This window comes from Siniperca chuatsi, linkage group LG21 (assembly GCF_020085105.1).
Source record: "Siniperca chuatsi isolate FFG_IHB_CAS linkage group LG21, ASM2008510v1, whole genome shotgun sequence".
Classification (NCBI taxonomy): domain Eukaryota; kingdom Metazoa; phylum Chordata; class Actinopteri; order Centrarchiformes; family Sinipercidae; genus Siniperca; species Siniperca chuatsi.
The window spans coordinates 12,654,466-12,672,555 of record NC_058062.1 but is presented as its reverse complement, the minus strand read 5'-3'; the positions used below and the strand labels follow the sequence as shown (position 1 = coordinate 12,672,555).

The following is an 18,090-nucleotide window of genomic DNA, read 5'->3' as shown; positions in this document are numbered from 1 at the left end:
TGTTTTTAATGTGTAATTTGTGTAATTCCATTTACTTACTTGTGCCGAGCAAATGAAGCATCCATCGAAACATCCATTCTGAGGAAAAGCTGCAGCGCATGCAGAGGTCATCTAATAGACTAGACTAAAACGTAGCTAAGCAAGCTTTCATTTCCTGCAGCCACTGTGGATGCAGCACAAGCTGGCCAAGTTTAACAGGCTGGCTTTACAAATAAAGAAACTGTTGGAGGAGTGAATGTTTTGCTGCCTTTTCAAATTTACTAGTTAACCTTAGCTAGCTATAGAAAAGCAAGAAAAAATTAAGGGTGCTGCTCACCAGCAACTTAAGGTGGAATGTTTTCTCGCATGTTACTCAATGCATGAGTTGATGTCTTTAAACAAACAACACACCTTAAATGTCATCTCTGTAATGAATCACCCCATTTTTCTGTGTCTCCTTGTTTAAGTGCCCACAAACTGAAACAAGCAGACTCGCGATTCAATCTGCATTGTGGAATGTCACAAATCGCTCTTATGCAACTTTCATTCACCTGGCACCGTGGCTAATAGGTTGAGCATATTCACCCACCACTATGCAAAATCACCCACATTTGGTGGGTGCTCATTTCCAACCCTGGTTGCCCCCCACGTGAACGTGCACAGATTTTACTCTGCCGCTCAAAGCTCACCATGCTGAACTTCTGGCAGGAACCGCCTGGCTTTGGCCAATCAAATAGTAGGGGGAGGGCATCACGGAAATAGAAGGGGGCAGGCATCGCGGGTCAGAAGACAAGTGATGGAGAAGCTGATAATGCTGGAGTCTGAATACCCAGAGTTGTACAACACGGCGCTAGCTACTTATAAGGACAACCAGAAGAAAAACTGGGCCTCAATGCATTTTGATTTAGGTCATTGATAGGTCAATCTAGCAGGACCTGACATTTTATTTTTAAAAATATGATATATTTTATCTTCCATTCGCTGTCAGGTGCAACACATATATAATATTATGGATACAGATTAATGTAGAATACATATTCCCCTAAGTAACCTAAAACAAAAAGGGGCTAGGACAGATATCCACCTTTTTGGTTTTCTTGTCTCTCTTTTCTTTTTAAGATCCGAGTGACACTCACCATGTTTGGCACACTCCCAGCTCCCTTCAGCTCAGCAGGGAATTGGGGCAGGTTGTTGGAAAGGGCTGTCTTGTTCTGGAGTTGTTGGGCGTTGACACCCGCTGCCCCCATCTGCTGCACCCCAGTCTGACCATACTGCTGGCCAAATGGAGCTCCTGACATCCCCATCTATAATAGACAATCAGAACAGAGGGTGGTCAGAAAATCTGCATATCATGCAGCATACCATCACAGTAGATCAATCTTTTACCTCTGAACTGAGAGTCTTTATGTGAATGTCTATGGAACCGTTTCTATCTTTGAGAATGTACACACAGCAAGGTGGAGATCAGTGTGAGCTTCAATACACATTAATCAAAATTAAACATGTAGCACAACTCTATGCCCACATAATATGCTTTATTCCCCAATTATTTTCATCAATTATGCCTTCCTTGGGGTGATCTGGTGCCTCGAGTTCACAGGGAAGCAACAAATTGAGGGACTGCTGCCAAAAACTTAGAGCTTAAAACTACACAATGTTAGCTCTAACGTTTCTTGAAACTGAATTGATTACAAGAAAGTAAAATTAATTGTCAAGTTGATACAAAAATCTATAGAAATGCATCATTTTTATTTCTTAATTGGCCTTGGAAAGGGAATAGTTAGCTTTCTTGTTAGGTCTTCAGAAGTAATTTATTCCATCTCTCCAATGACCCTCAGTATGCATCTGTATGCTGCCCCCCCCCCCGTGGCCAAAGCGGCAGCCTGCTTTGCTTCGGAGGTTCCCCACAGCCAGCAGTGCTCAGGCAGACAGAGCAAGCCCAGCCCAGCAGAGAGAGAGAAACAGGAGGAGACACACAGAAAGAAAGACCAGCTTGCTCAACAGCTGAGCAGAGCATTGCGCTGCTGCCTGCCCCTCCCCCGCACAGAAACACACATATGCTTGCCTGGTGCCTCCCTCCCCTTCACACGTGAGAAAGGCCTCATCCTCCTCTCACACACAGGTTATCTCGCTTAATGATTTGCACTTATTACAGAGGAGTGTCACCAGGCTAGAGGATAGTACTGTTGTACAGGAAGCCTCCAGTGTTTCCCTCCTCTTGGCATGTCCTCTTCTTTTGCTACCCCTCTACCCTGTCTCCCCCACCCCAACAACAACACACAAACCAGCTCCACTAAACATGATTTACAGCTCCATTATAAAAGGCCAAAGGCCCAGACAGAGGCTGCATATGCCAGAGAAAGAGAGAGAGAAGAAAAAGGAAAGGAGGGAAAACAGTGAGTACTAGCAAATAAAGACTTAAAGGGTGTAAAAGAAAGTAAAGACAAAACAAGAATCAATAAAAACATCTGAAACCAGGAAAGAATCAGGTTCTTATTCATCATTTCCATATTAGTCCTGACTAGGGCTGCCACAATTATAAAATTTTTGTCTGACAATTGTCATACAAATAATTGCGATGAACAATTTAATTGTTTTTTTCTGTTCATTTTATGCCACTATTAGAGTATAATCCTAATACCGTATTAAAAGCCAGGTCTCATATACTGGCCAGGGGCGTGGTTGCCACAAACAAATTAAGGCTGGCTCCAATTACAGGCTGGGGGAAAAAACGAGGGTGGATAAACTCCTGATAAACTCAATAGTCCACACACTTGTCTGATATACATTGCTTCCTTGCTTTGAAAAACAAAACCAAAAATGAAATGTGCATTTAGGGCAACATATTTGGTAAAGGCTGACATTAGAACCATGTGCTCTGGTAGACAGTTTATTTGCATTATATTTGTTGCAACATTTCCAACATTGGCTTAAAATAACCTTGACTGTGGAATCTAACAATTGCACAAAATGATCGTGGTCAGCTCAGATAATTGCGATCATGTAATAATTGCAACAGGCCTAGTCCTAACTAGCAGTACCAACTACTGATGAAGTGATTAATCGATGTAACTTGTACTATTAATTCACCACTGTTTTTCTAAGTGTATGTATTTTTAAAAGTAAGGTGTCTGTCTTCTTTGAAAGTAGCTTGTTTGTGTCTGGGCTCTCTTAGCCAAGAAAACATTCGAGCCTTGCAGTCAGCAAAAAAATGCCTTTAATGATCAGTGTGGAAGCCTTTTGGTTACCTCAAACTAATCAGGGATTACAGCTCATGTTACCTAATCAGTGGTATGGTGAATTCTGCCTCACAATGATCTGAGGAGCGGACATCGAGGGATCAAAAAGTGACGTCTTTATGAATGTTTGGCCATAAGGTAACTTCTCCGTTTTGTTTGTGGAGCCCTCTGTGTCGGCTACCCCACCATGCCACTGATCAGACTTGTGTTTTTTGATAGAATTTTTTTGTACATCTGACCACAGCCGAAATGATCATGGAGAGCGGGAGGTGACAGATCAGGAGTTTAACCTGCCAAGATCAAGTGGAGTAACCAGGTTGTCTGCTTTTGGAAACAATGTGAAAATGCAAAAAATTTACACTACATTTAAATGTGTTTATAGCACTAACTGTTGGCTATATTTGCAGGTCCCAAAGAAATATTGTAAAATGTACAATAAAACCTTTCATTTTAGAATATTAATTTGATCGTCCCATCCAAAGTGTTCTTAAACAGCGACATTCATCAAACTGTGAAGCCATTATTCTTCCTCAGGCAATAGTCAAAAATGTACACCGTTCCATCCCTTGCACATCCCTAGTACTCATCTTGGCAAATATAAAGCAGTGACAAAACATGGAACAAGGAGAAATTAATCACACAACTAATACTGAGAATCTGTGGTCTGCAAGCCAACAACAGATCACGCAGATGCTCAGCTAAGTTCAGCAATTTACCTGCCATACCTGCAAATGTCTATTTTGCTTGTTCCAATTTGGATTTATAAATGGAGAGATCCTTTGTGCACTAACACAGTGATGTTGATAGGTTTTCAATGTAGCGAGTCCCCGGGACTCACAGGTCTTTTGACAAATTGTAGTGTTAAACTCATGTTTGATGTTATATGGTTATAATTATGGTTATTCCTATATGTTGAAAATGCATTTGAAAATTAAACAAATAAAATCCCAAATCTGTAAATACACTGCAGACACAGTAGCTGACAGAGGTCATATTATACAGAGAAATATTAGCTTTTAAATGTTAAAAAGGGAAGCAACGAGAATGCTGAGCTTTCAAGTTTCATCAGGAGTCATCAAGCACATCATGTTTAATTAGGAAAGTAGTTTAAAAACACTCACACAAAGGGCAACATTTACTGCATACTGCTGTTTGAAACCAAGTACAATTAGCTGATAATTAGCCTGATCCTGGGCGCTCAGGGGAAAATATTAGGCCAAACTCCCTTTAAGAAATATGATATATTAACAATTCCTTGCGTGTCCGCAAAACGGCATCATCCGAATGCGTCAAATATAAAAATGAGACAAAAACAGACTGGAAGGTGAGTCCTTCTCCCCACAGCGTCCAGGCAGGCTCTCACTGCAGATTTGGACCATGACAAATCAATAACTAATGCTATAGGAGTATTTATCGCTGCAGACATGCGACCATACTCGGTCGTAGAGAATACAGAATTTAAGCATATGGTCAAAGTGCTTGAGCACCGCTACAATGTGCCTTCACGTGTGCATTTTAATCAGTCTGTTGTGCCTGCCCTGCATAAACCAGGGCAGGCCACAATTGTTCAGGAATTATCAGCCAGTCTTACGATGGAGCATTAAGGATACTTGTATTATTTATTTAGTATTTGAGTGCAGTAACTGTTACAGTAAGAATCAAGGCCAATGGGCCACTAATGAATGTTTCCATTTTTCAAAATAAATTACAAATATATTTTTGTGTTTTCCCTGCTTTACGAAAAACATTCCAAACCATGACCCTAAAACTGAAGTACATACTGAACCATGAATTTTATGTACCATTACACCCCTAGTGTATGGAACATAAAATAACTCATCAATACACAGGCAAACTTATTGTACCATAAAATAAAGAAATATAGTCAGGCATTAAGGTCTGTATGGGAAAGGAGTGAGGGAGGGGCTTGTTTCATGTGGCAACGTCTGTTGAAATAATCTTAGTGAGAACTAGCGTGCTGGTTTAACCTTGGTTTCCTGTCAAACCACAAAGCCCTGAGACTCTCAGACACAGGAGGGAATCATTTTCACTGTGTAGTAGTATCACGACACAGCTGCAGTTCTTGTTGCATGTGTATTGTCTGTACTCTCAGATTAGTGATGCATAGGAACACGCCAGCAATAAGGATAGGCAATAGAAATAATACATTTCATATACCTATCTGGATAAAAAGATTAGATGAAAATGAGACTCTGGAATACTGTCCATAAGGTATACTGCTCGACAACAACACCCCATTACATTGCAGAATGAAAGCTATTTTAGTAAAGGATAGCCCATTTCCTAAAAAAATGCACAACGGGGTTGGTTAAGTTTGCTATTTTATGTTATAAAGTCTGCTAACAAATGCGGAAAATACCACTAACTTAGTTTATTACCTGAAGCATTGCCATCCAATAAAGCAAGCTGGTTTGAAAAATTGAAAAGACTACATGCAGTACATTATTAGTGCACCTGACAAACTCTAAAGGAGGTGAGATCACGAAACAACAAGGACTAATATTGCATCCATAAACAACATTAGGGACTGGGATAAAAAAATTTGGATTTTGCTTCACCATTGCTTCATCATATGTCTACATGACTGTTGACTGGTGAGAAAACTGACTGACAAGCACACACAACACTCCATGAAAATGTAAATTTGTACATTTGTGATGAAGTCCAAACAGTTTAATCCTATCTGAAATCCAGCTCTGTATAGAAAAAGTGCAAAAATAATTTACTACTGAATTCAGGGATAAGCACAAGGTAATTAGGGATGTTTATATCTGATGCTAGGGTTGCTGCTATAACTGCGAATTTCAAATCAAACTGAAAATTTGACAAAATCTAGAAATGTGAACATTTGATATATTTGCAAATGTAACTATGCTGTCCTCTGACGTAGTTCGTATTTTATGTGCGCAACAGATTATGATGATCTTCCATGCTCTGTGCCCATCTTGTGCTTTGCTGAGCAAACAATCGGTAACTTGTGGGACTAATTAAGCTGAATTTCGAACCTCACCTTATTCATGTTTCCAGCTTGCTGAGCATTCAGTGTGTTGTGTGCACCCAACTGTGGCCCTCCTTGGGTGAGTGTCTCTGCCAGCACACTGCCTCCACCACCCACTTGTGCCCCCTGCATTCCTTGGCCCTGGTACTGCATGCCAGGCCCAGGTCTACCCCTGCCTGCCGGTCCCAGAGCCCCGTTCATCACTTGTCCTGTCTGGCCCATGACCCCATGGCCCTGCCCACTGTTCAACATGGCCTGGTTGAAGCCCATGCCTGTGATTCCATTGCCTTGTCCAGCAGTTGCTCCTCCTTTCTGGACCTGGGGAGACTGGTGATTGGGAGAGCCCTGCCCCAGTGGACTTTTACCAAGCACAGCACCTAGCTGGCTTCCCACCATGCCTCCCTGCTGGGGGCTGGCAGAGTTGAGACTACCTCCCAAGATGGAGGAGCTTCCTGGACGCAGGAGCTCAGACAGCTGCTTGTGTTTTGCAGCTGCATCAGGGACCATGGAGTTGAGACCAGGACCTCCACCACCGTTAGAGGACATTCCCATTCCCAAGTCTCCATTGGGGATGAGCTCATCTGGAAGGTCATTTTCCAGGTCAAACAGAGACACAAGATCTAAAAAAGAGAGAAAGGGAAATAAGAATTAGCCCCCTTTAACCAACAGTACAAACTACTAACCACTAAGCACAGAAAAACTAAGGTATTTGTTTCAAGAGAGAATTAGAAGGTTTATTCAGTCATTATAATCTGATTAATCAATCATCAAAATAATCCAATGTAGGAGTAATTACACAGACCTGAGCCAACACTTGGCTTTAAGATAAAGACCAACTTTTACATGAAATTGCCCTTCTGCCCACAGAGGCACATACTGCAGACAGCATCCAGTGATACATTCGGTTTCCTGTTCATTAAGGTTAGGCAACCAGGAGAAAGAACCAAGATTCAGCAGTAGGTGGATGCCATTGTCTTTTTATTGCCGATTTCAAATCCAGATTTTCTTTGGTGGATTCAAAATTCAAGGATTCAAGGCATCAATTAATTTTTTGTCACTCACATTTTTATTGAGTAACTGCCGAAATTCACTGAGTAGTAGACAGATAAAACACATCTGTTTTAACTCCAATTCACTTTCTGATCGATCAGGGAAAACCACCTCACTGGTGAGCTGACAAGCATATATGTCACCATGGCTACCAATCCTGCATAATTACATAGATCACTTTTACAGATTGCTTACTTGACAGGTCCCATGATCAGCAGATGGATTAAGCAGTAATTTAGCTTCTGAAATTATGCTAAAAATCACATAATTATGTGGTTGGTCTGCTTTGCTTTCACACCAAACATGCCAAAGTTTGTCAGAACCTAACCAAACATTGGGTGTGAAAGCACCACAAATTTCAAAATGCACCAATTGTTTTCAACAGTTTAGTGGTGTATCAAACCATCTGTCAACCACAAAAATGAACTGAATTTCATGGTTTGTGATGGTTGCTACACCCAAACTAAACCAAGCCTGATCACCGTACCAAGGTAGGTAGAGATAATAAGTAGGCATATGTTTGCATTTTTGGGGATAGAAATGTCCAAGAATAAATTGTTGAGGACAAATCGATCTACAGCTTTAGTATTAATGAAAATAATGTAAGAAGTTACAACAGCAATAGAAAGTAAGAAATACACAATAGGAGTACTGATTTAAAAAAGCATTTGATACTACAGATCATACCATCTTAATTTCTAAATTACACACATACGGTGTGAGTGGAGTAGTTCTAAACTGGTTAAGCAGCTATTTAGAAATCAGACAACAATACGTACAGTTTGCTGGTAATAATTCTGAGTGTATGAATGAAGATTGAATAAGTTTGAATGTGGAGTCCCACAAGGCTCTGTTTTGGGGCCTAAACTTTTTATTTTGTATATCAATGACATATATGAAGTGTCTGACATATATTGCAGTTTGTGTTGTATGCAGATGATACTTAGATTTTTGCATGTGATAATGGATGACAAACTGACATGGACATCTCATATAGCACATGTAAAAACAAAGTTGTCTAAGAATATTTCTGTTTTGAACAAAGCAAGTATGTGTTAGATTACAGGGCAATGCGAATTCTGTACTGTTCACTTATTTTGCCATATTTTAGCTACTGTGTGGAAGTGTGGGGCAACACGTGAGCATGAGCAACATAAAGCCATTGTTTGTATTACAGGAAAGAGCAGTAAAAATTATTCATAAAGTGGATTCAAGAGAGCACACCAGCAGACTGTTTATTAAGTCAGGACTACTGAAACTTAAAAGATTTAGACATTATTAGTTAGTACAGGGCAAAAGGCAGAGTATTACCAGAACATTTACAAAAGAGGTTGAAGACCATTGAAGGAAAATTCATTTTAAGCATCAGTATGCACAGACTACTTTAAAGCAAATGTGTACTTCAGTGGTTGGCGTCAAACTGTGGAATTCCTCTACAGAGTAATTTAAAGGGTTCTATAAATATCTTTCAGTTCAACAATGTAAAAAGAAAGAATAATTAGACTATAATATTAAGTTGCCAGGAAATTTGTTTCCTTAGTTGATGGTGAATTATTGTGTATGGCTCTTGATTCTTCTTTTTTTTTCATATTACTGTAAGTATTGGTTGTTAAGTAACTTAAGTAATTGGACAGACCATCTATTTCTATTGTTTATTTATGTTTTGAGTAAGGGGCAAGCAAAATAAGATTTTTCTTCTCCCTGCTCCTTTTAAAAACTAAATAGAGTTGTGTTTTGATTGTGAATCATTTTTAAAAAAGGAAGAAAGAAATTCTGGAGTTGTGCATTACCATGAGCGGAACAAATATAAAAATAAAATATATAATGTAGTAAACAATTACCTGGTTCTACAAGGGATTATCACAACAAAGTACATGCAGCAACAAGTTTCTTGTTCATTTCACTACAGAGTAATTAAGAGGTCCACACAGAATCATGCACAGGTATATTTAAAGAGATACCATTCTATTTATAATTTTAGTTACCGGGGTAATTGTTACAATTAATTGTGATATGGATTTCAGGTGATACCACCCAGCCCTAGGCTTGGCTCGTAAAGCTGGCCACAATGCTTGGTGTAGGCTTACCCACTTAAGTAGTGAAATCAGAACTCCACTGATACTTCAGCTCTCCAGTGCACGCTGAGTTCATGGAGGCACAATTGATGTGTGTCAATATTAGGGGTGTAACGGTACGTATATTGGTCGTTTTTTGTACCAGCCTATCAACATGTTTATTTCTGCTGTAATGTTGTGTATTTTAACATGGGGGTCTATGGGGATTGACTCGCTTTTGGAGCCAGCCTCAAGTGGCCATTCAAGGAACTGCAGTTTTTGGCACTTCCGCTTCCCAACCTCCGTTGGCTTCATTTTTCAGCCACGGAGGTTGCCGCTTGGTAGAACACAATCTGACACAATGTGCGCATTTTGCAAATATTGTAAGTGTGTCAGATACCGGTGTGTAGTAGGTCTGGGCGATATGGCTTATAAATAATATCTCAATGTTTTTAGGCTATGTACGATATATATATTTTATATATTTTAGGATGTACGATATATCTCGATATACACATTTTCTCTAAAATAACATACCGTAAATTCTCAAACATATGATGATTGTAGAATATGATGCATTGCTGTAGATTAAACTACCCAACAGTAGTTGAGTAGTTAAAATTAGCTCAACCTTAAACATCTACAGCATCTAAAATACAACATACACATTAATGCAGCAGTAATATTAATCCAGCATCATCTTATATAATAGTAAAAAACTGACCATTTTACTGCGCAATGAGTAGGTAGTTTATAAGTAAATTTTGCTATAATACTTAGATACCTTTACCTTAGTAAGGTTTAGAATGCAGAAATTTTTTATTTATTTTTTTTACATACATTTTAAAAACATCACTTGTAATAAAGTTAGCTGCTCTGGACCAACTGCTGTGAAGAGTAGAAGCCGTAGTAACATTACATGAACAGGGACTTTTTCCTTTCTTTTCTGTGCTAGCAAACAACACACAGCCTTTCAGTAACTATTATACTGCAACCAGAGTTTATCTACACACTTTATAGCTGACAAAAGTTCAGTGGCGACCAGCAGAATCCCTGAAAACTCTAATATGACAATATGGTCATCTGATATATCGCACATTAATTATTATTCGAATATATCGACTATATTCGAGATATCGCCCAGCCCTAGTTTGTAGTATCAGAAATTAGTATATTGGGTTTGCTTTTTTCTGTGCAAGGATATTTAGATTGACTTTCGGCAGAATAATTTGTAGTTAGCTGACTTGTTAGTAGTAATGTGAATACATGGGTGCTTGTGCACTAAAGCAGCTCAGTTCCTGTTGTAACTTTACAGTAACATTGGGGACAAGAAAAAAGTGCATCGGAAAAGCTTTAGCATTGTAACTGAGAGCACTCTTGTGGCTGTGCAGAAAAAGTAAACAGGAACACTCAACACAGAAAATAAATAGAACATTAATGAAGGTTACAGTCCAAATCACAAGTCTATGCCAAGGTCCTTCAAGTGAGGTTGCGTGTGTGCCTGTGTATGTCAAAGATTTTACCAGAACAACAGCCACACCCCCCCACACGCCTAGCTCAATATCTGGGGACATTGGGTTACTAAGGCTGGAGATAAATCCAACCGGTTTATCGATTAAATATGGTGGCAATTAACGGGAGATTAAATATTACAGCCACAGGCTTTAAATGGAATGCCTAAGCTTTTAGTGAATACGATTAAAGCAACAAGTCTCAGAGTTACAGCAAGAGACATGCATAGTTGAGAGCAAACACCAGTGTCTTGCCTGAGGCCTATTCAGGATTGAGAACACACAAATTTAAGAGGGATAGTATACAGTGGAGTCAAAAAGCTAGCTGAAGGAGAAAAAGTGCCTTCAGCACAGCGATTCTTTTCCAAAGGCTGAGAGTACGATTTGAATTTGCTCATTATACACAAGCCAAGGTTATGATGAGCATATCCAGTAGCAAGCAATCACATGCCATATAGTGACAACTGAAGCATCCACTAACCAGAGAATCCCAACACTTGAGTTACACTATTCTCACCTGAAGAGGACATTGCTGCTGTCGGTTGTAATTCACCCAAAGCTTTTCAGCAGCCACATGAAAATCTTCAATTAGACTCTTTGGTCTGGGAGATAATAACAGGCTGTGCAGCAGGCTGTTGCTGCCTTACAGAGTCAGAGAGAGTTACTGTGGTCCCCCTCCCAAGAGAGGGTGAACAAAGTCACTACGCAAGCATGGCAGTGCTAAACGGACATATTACATTTATAAGGGACCAGGCTAAACATGGGGAAGGTAGTTAGTGTAGAGCCATTAAAATGCAGTAGTAGACTCTGGAGAGGTAAAGTTGCCTATGGAGGTTTGATTCAGCCAGCAAAATGGAAACAAAAAAAAAAAAAAAAGGTATCGATACAGGTATTCATGTCTACTACTTAGCGACCCCCTGTCTTTATCTTTAACGATTAACAAAACAACCCCTCCCCCCAAGAAGTACAAAGGTGGACCATGGCCAGTATGAGAAAACACTTAACTCACTGCCTCATTAAATTATATGATTATAATAATGCCTCCTTATTCGCTTCCAGCGGTTTGCCATGTGCATCATATCCAAAGAAATTCAACACATTATTATAAAAGTTTGCGATTCACTTTTTCTGGACTGCCATTAGGATGCTCGACATGTATCCAAACTCAATAACTCCACCGAGACATTTATTGAGGAAAGACTAGGTTTGTAAAACACAGTGAACTGCCTTGTTTTCAGCCATAAGAGCATCATGGCTCTTGGGATGGCAATGACAGTCCACCACTTTGGTCCAGGCTAATATCTCAACTATAGATGGATTACGATGAAATGTTTTATAATTTATAGTCCAGGGGATGAATCCTTTGGTGATCCCCTGATTTTTTTCTCTAGTGCCACCCTGAAGTTGACATTTGTGATTCAGAGTGAAATTTCTCAAAAACTATTGGATGGATAGCCATGAAATTTGGTACAGACATTGATGCCCCCCTCAGAATGAATTGTAATAATTGTGGTGATCCCTTAACCTTTTCTCTCGCGCTATCAGGTCAAAATTTTAATCTGTCCAATATTTTCGTTTATGACTAAAGACCTGCTACACTAACGACGTTCCAATCAGCCCCAGCTGTAGTTAATGTTTAGTGCCAATTAGCAAATGTTAGCATGCTAACATGGCTGTAGACTTAGTCTTGTTCTATGAAAAATGACTGAGCGAAACACGTTACCGGTGCCAATTTTAACAAAAAATCATAACCATACACAAGTGTCTTCACTGAAAGGTTTTAACACAGCTAAAGGAATTTCTTTGAATCAAAACCAGGTTAAATCTGCTAATGCATCCTAAAAGAGCCTCATTTACACCTGAAAATTGTGCTTTTTAAAAATAAATATGAAAATGCTGATCTCATATTGTAGCACTGAAAAGGGGTGGGGGGGGATATCAAAAAGTAGGCCTTTACAGACATGGTGTGAAGCAGAAACGTGAAGAATATAAGCTGTATGTTGACTCCAATTCTCTTTGTGACTGCTCATTTTGTATAGCAATAGAGCCAATCACACAATACAGGTGTTGTAATTGATGTCCATTTGTTTGTCTTGTCGGACAACGTTGTGAGCATAAAAAAAATTGTGATTAACTAAATGTCTCAATGCATGAATACAGGAATTCCCGTTTGCCTTTTTGGCAGGACCGCAGCAAAGCGGGACCAGCGAAAGTCTGTCCCTGAGTGAGTGAGTGAAGTTAAACCACTGGTCGGTTGAGTGTTGGGAGTTTCCCCATTGGCCGTAGCTTTTTCAAAATATATAGGCCTGAACAGTCCTGAATTACGTCCTCAGGACGCTTTTACAGTGAAACGCAGAGAGTCCTCAGGAAGCTTTTAAGCTGTGTTTATGCTCAACGCGTTATATTATCTGTTGCAGTATTCGCTGAAACCCCAGGGGGTGTACAAACAAAACTTTCTGTGAAGAAGCAAGAAGTCAACGAGTGTTACCGGAAGAACAGCAAAGACCAAACATGGCTGCAGACTCTGTTATACAGCTCCTCAATGCCGAGGAAGAATCACAATTACCGTTAAACTTAAATTAAAAGCTGTTCCCTTTTACTGGCCAGCTGTAGCTACACTTTTGACAAGTTCTTTGGATGTGTCTGTCTGTGCATCGGAGCTAGACCAAATGAATGATTCGAAACTGATGTGTTATTCGGTAGATGATACTAACAGAGTAAAGAAACAACATTTTGATTTTGGCACGGTTTATGTTCACTTCAGGATGGTTAAAATTGTTTTTTGGGACAGTTCCAGGGCGGTGGTGAAAAAGGTTAGTCGGAGCCCTGCTAGCGACAAATTTAGCGGCCTATTCAGACCATCATGAAGGTGAGAAATATAATCATATATTATACTGTAATTCATTCCCATGCATGCTGCTCAGAGTAATCGCAGTCCTCGACTCTTCTGCCAACAGTGCCGGGTCTCGTCTCACCTCTTGCACTGTGCGCAGTCAGTAGGTGTGGTGTGGTGTGTGGGACAGACAGGTTTGAGCTTCTCTCTCACTCTCTCTCTGGATCTCTGGATTAGAGGGTTCCTATAGCTTGTGAATATTTAAATAGTTTGCTTGATCTCCTACCTCATTTGTAGAATTTTTAAAAACTTTATTTCAAATATACAATGTCCGTGTAGTGAGTTTGTAATTATTTGGCTAAAGATTTCTCTATCTCTACCTTGCTGACACCGACACAACCCCTATGCTATATGCAAATGAATGTGATGGAATGAGATGTAAATGCCCTTAAAATGACAATATCGTTTATCGCCATTATTACTGTGACAATATATAGTCCAACAAAGGTAGTTATTGTGACAGGCCTAATTGTAAACATAATTTACCGTCGTTATACAATCCCTGTAAAGAATCAAGTCAAGTACAGGTTTTGGAACAACAAATGTATTCTAATGAAATGAAGGCTGAATATCCTGTATAAATTTGATCTGCCTTAGAGTAAACATGGCCTCATTGTTCAGTGTTTTGTCCCCCATTCAGCCTGAATGAACTTTTGTTTTAAAAAATTGTTTTTTATGTGATTAAAAAACAACATGTAGATGGGATACCTTAGAATTGTGAACAGGTCAATTCTGGATAAATTCCTTTTTCATCAGACTGGTAGAATTGGTAGGAAGCACAGTGCTGGGTTGTTTTCCACATATTTGATTGGTTGTACATTTGTAAAACTTTTAAAATGGTGTTTTATAAGAAGAGCTGTGATGACTTCAAGATGTGCAAAATTAGTGGCACACTACACTTGTAAAGCCGGGGCGGCAGTCATTTGCTGCACAGTGTTTATGAAAACCACAGCCATTCAGAGAAAAGAACAAAAAATAAATAAAAAAAATTGGTACGGCTACACGATTCAAAAGGGCGAAAAACTATTTTTATTATGCTCCTGCAGTCAAACACTGAGATTTGAATGAATGAAACAGCTCAGTCTCTGTCCTTAGGGTATGAGCATCCTGTGGATGTGTGAGATACGAAGGATAACGGAAGAGGGAGGAAAAGGGCAGGACTGTTTGGGGTGGCTGACTGGTTAGCATCCAGTGCCACCCACTGTTCTCATCTCAAATCAGTTCCATCTCAGCTGAGACATGCTGAGCTGAGTGTGCTAATGCTAACATAGCTGAATAATGCTCACCCAGGGGTTGGTGATCATACACACAGGCCAGATACAGGAGGAGGAAACCCCGCTCTGTGAGCAGTAGGGTTGGAGAGTGGCTGCCCATTTCTCACCTCTGGTGCTGACACGCCCACTCAGCCATACAAATGAAAACAAGCCTGACACTGGCCACAGGCGCAAACACATAGACATGACACTAGAGCAACATAAAAAACTGCCACATATTAACATAAACATCAAAGACAGGCTGCTGATCTGTGGCTGTGAGCAACAGCTCAGCGTGCAGTGGGCTGGACGTGGCAAAGGGAGACATCTTTGCTATTGTCAGACTAACAATAATGGAAAGGCTTTACCAATAACAAATGTGACTAAGTAAACCAAAACCATTAGGGTATATTGTGAAAAATAATCCTTTGTAACACATCTACATGGAAGCAAACAATTGCCAATTGAATTTTATCAACTGAAAAAATAATTTTGAAATTTAAATAAAGCTGAATTTATTGCACTGAAATATTTTACGTTGAAAACCATCTATCGGAATAATGTGGTCTGAATTTGATAGTTTTTTTGTTTTTTGTTTTTTTAAGGGTTCAAGTTGTGAAATTCAGATCTGAAGCCTGGATGATGTGTGCCTCAGACTACAGGTCTGTGAGGAAATTATACACCAATAGCCATGTGCTATCCAAAAGAAAAAAATCTTTAATTTTTGTTCTATACACACATTCGCTGATTCACTTCCAAATCAACGAAAGCAAGTAAATTTAGGTTTTTCAAAAGAAAAAAAGCACAGTAGAGGAGCAAGGCAGCACGCTACAGGTTCCTCCCAGATCTGCCTCCTAAATTTTCTCAGAATTAGGGCTTTTTCAACTCAAGAAAAAAAAAACTGTGCTTATCCTCCCATCTGCAGCCTGGCACTTAAAATCTTCTCAGTGTACTTAAGACCCTGAGCTACATCCAGGACTTCAAAGAGAGCATGTCTACAAGAGACACTGTGCAAAGTCTTACTGAATACATGTGTTTGTGTGTGTGTGTGTGTGTGTGTCTCAACTGAGACAGAAAGGGCTTCTGGCAGCGGGGATCTCGGTGTCGGACCTGCTTTATTGCCCAAAAGCTCCTGTCACCCCTCTGAGAAGATGAGTTTGGCTGAAGACCGAGGAGACTGTCAGCCGGCTAGATAATACAGCCGCCCACAGAAGACACGACAGGCCGAACAAAGAAACTTCACGTCGCTCAGATGATTGTAAATGGCAGACAGATGTTTCCGATCTCCACTGCAATTTTAAATAAGCGACTGCACCAGTTTTTATGTACTTTCTAGAAGGAGGTGGCTGTGGTGGTGCAATACCAAAACTGACTTCACTGAAATGAGACGGTACATGCTGTTTCAATGCTTGGTGCTAGGGACTGCACAAAGAATATCAGCAATGCTATGTTCAATACACATCAGGGTATCTGCACATTTTAAGTACAAATTTAATGACTTTTAAGACCTTTTTAATACCTCTAACAGGAAAAAAATAATACCATTACTTAGGGCTGCTCAATTATGGCATTGAGATCAGGATTATTTAACACGATTACTCACTGACTTAGGAAACACCATGCATTTATTGAACTTTATAAAAAAAATTTAAAATTTAAAAACTTGACCCAAATGCTTCAATGCTTGGAAGCTTCTACCGTTGGCATGGTAATCGATAGTAATCAAACTTTATTAACAGCATCTTAGAGCCAAGAGGATGACAGCAACGCAGTGTTTCACCTGCGCTGACTGCCTTGGGCCACCGGGAGAGGAACGTGTGTGTGTGGGCTTAGCACATACATGCGGCAGAGGAGAGACAGGTAAACTCAAGTTGAGACAACACATTACATAATGCTGAAATTCATCCATGGTGCTCTGTCAGGAGATGCAGTGTCTTAAACCAAGAGAAGAAAAGCATAAATAATATGTAATTTCTTAAGATATGAGTAGAGGAAAAGTCTGCTAGCCACTAGGCTACTTTATGCAGTGTAAAATGCCATAGGCTTAAACTAATAATGGTGACTAGTCATCTTGGCTCAAGCTGAACTAAACATGCCACAGCCTGGCTGAGAGTGAGTTTGGGCTTTTAGAAAAATTTGGACTTTTTAAAAAATTGACAAACTAGACAACACAAAGGGCGGTTATAGTGATTACCTGGCCCCAGGCAAAGACCAGTGTGAGGCCCTTCTCCATTTTGCTTAACGCTATCATAGCTAGTGAACAAAAACTATTTGGAGGAAGCTCTTTTCAGTTAACAAAGCCACAGAACTAAAGGAGAGACCCAAATGAGAAATCTAACTGTTCTAACTGAAGAACTTCAAATGCCCTTTAGTCAGTTAGAAGAAGACAATATAGCAAGAAAACAATTACAAGCAGTGTTGGGCAGTAGCGGCGCTACAAGTAGCAGCATTACAAGTTCAACTACATTTTTCATGCATGGTGGTAGCATTGCTGTTTTCTGAATCAAATTGCTTTTCAGTAGCTTAGCTCTTTTATTGATCAAGTACTGCAGTAGCGTCCACACAAGCTACATTTTCCCAAGCATTTCTGAAGCTCAAGCGCAGCGGAGCGTTCTGCTGCGGTCTGAAATAAAACTGCTAAGGATCAGTAGGTGACGCCACTGTCAAACACAAACGTGTAGGTGTATCCGACAGAAGCACCTCCGCATGACGATGACATCACGCACCAATCCCTGGGCTGACCCCAACAAGGTTATAATTAAGCATGGTTGGTTTTGCAGCAGTGAGAGCAGAGAGCACAGCTTATTGACAGTTTTATTGATCACCAAGATAGCACTGACTTGGAATGAAGTTGGTTCACTGTAAAAAAATAAAAAAATAAACATAGCTTCGATGTAGTAAGCTACTTTTGCCATGTTGCTGTAGCTTAGCTTGCTACGTTTCTCTGGGGGTAGCTTCAGTGTACAGCCAGCCATGAGTAGCTGCTGTCAGACTTTGTGTCCGTGCTGGAAACACGGTGGAACTTTGACAGTCACTAGAAGCACATTCATGACCCTTTTGTAAAGGTTTCTGTGTGGTACCTGTGTTGCAGC

At 40.0% G+C, this 18,090-nt stretch overlaps 1 protein-coding gene across 1 annotated transcript in view; it reads right to left on the bottom strand.

Moving 5' to 3' along the window:
- Positions 1 to 18,090, bottom strand: part of LOC122868808 (CREB-binding protein-like) — a 43,631-nt gene that overhangs the window by 19,393 nt on the left and 6,148 nt on the right. The window contains 2 exon segments of the mRNA XM_044181126.1: positions 1,116 to 1,283; positions 6,250 to 6,857. Coding sequence (XP_044037061.1) covers positions 1,116 to 1,283; positions 6,250 to 6,857 — 776 coding nt within the window.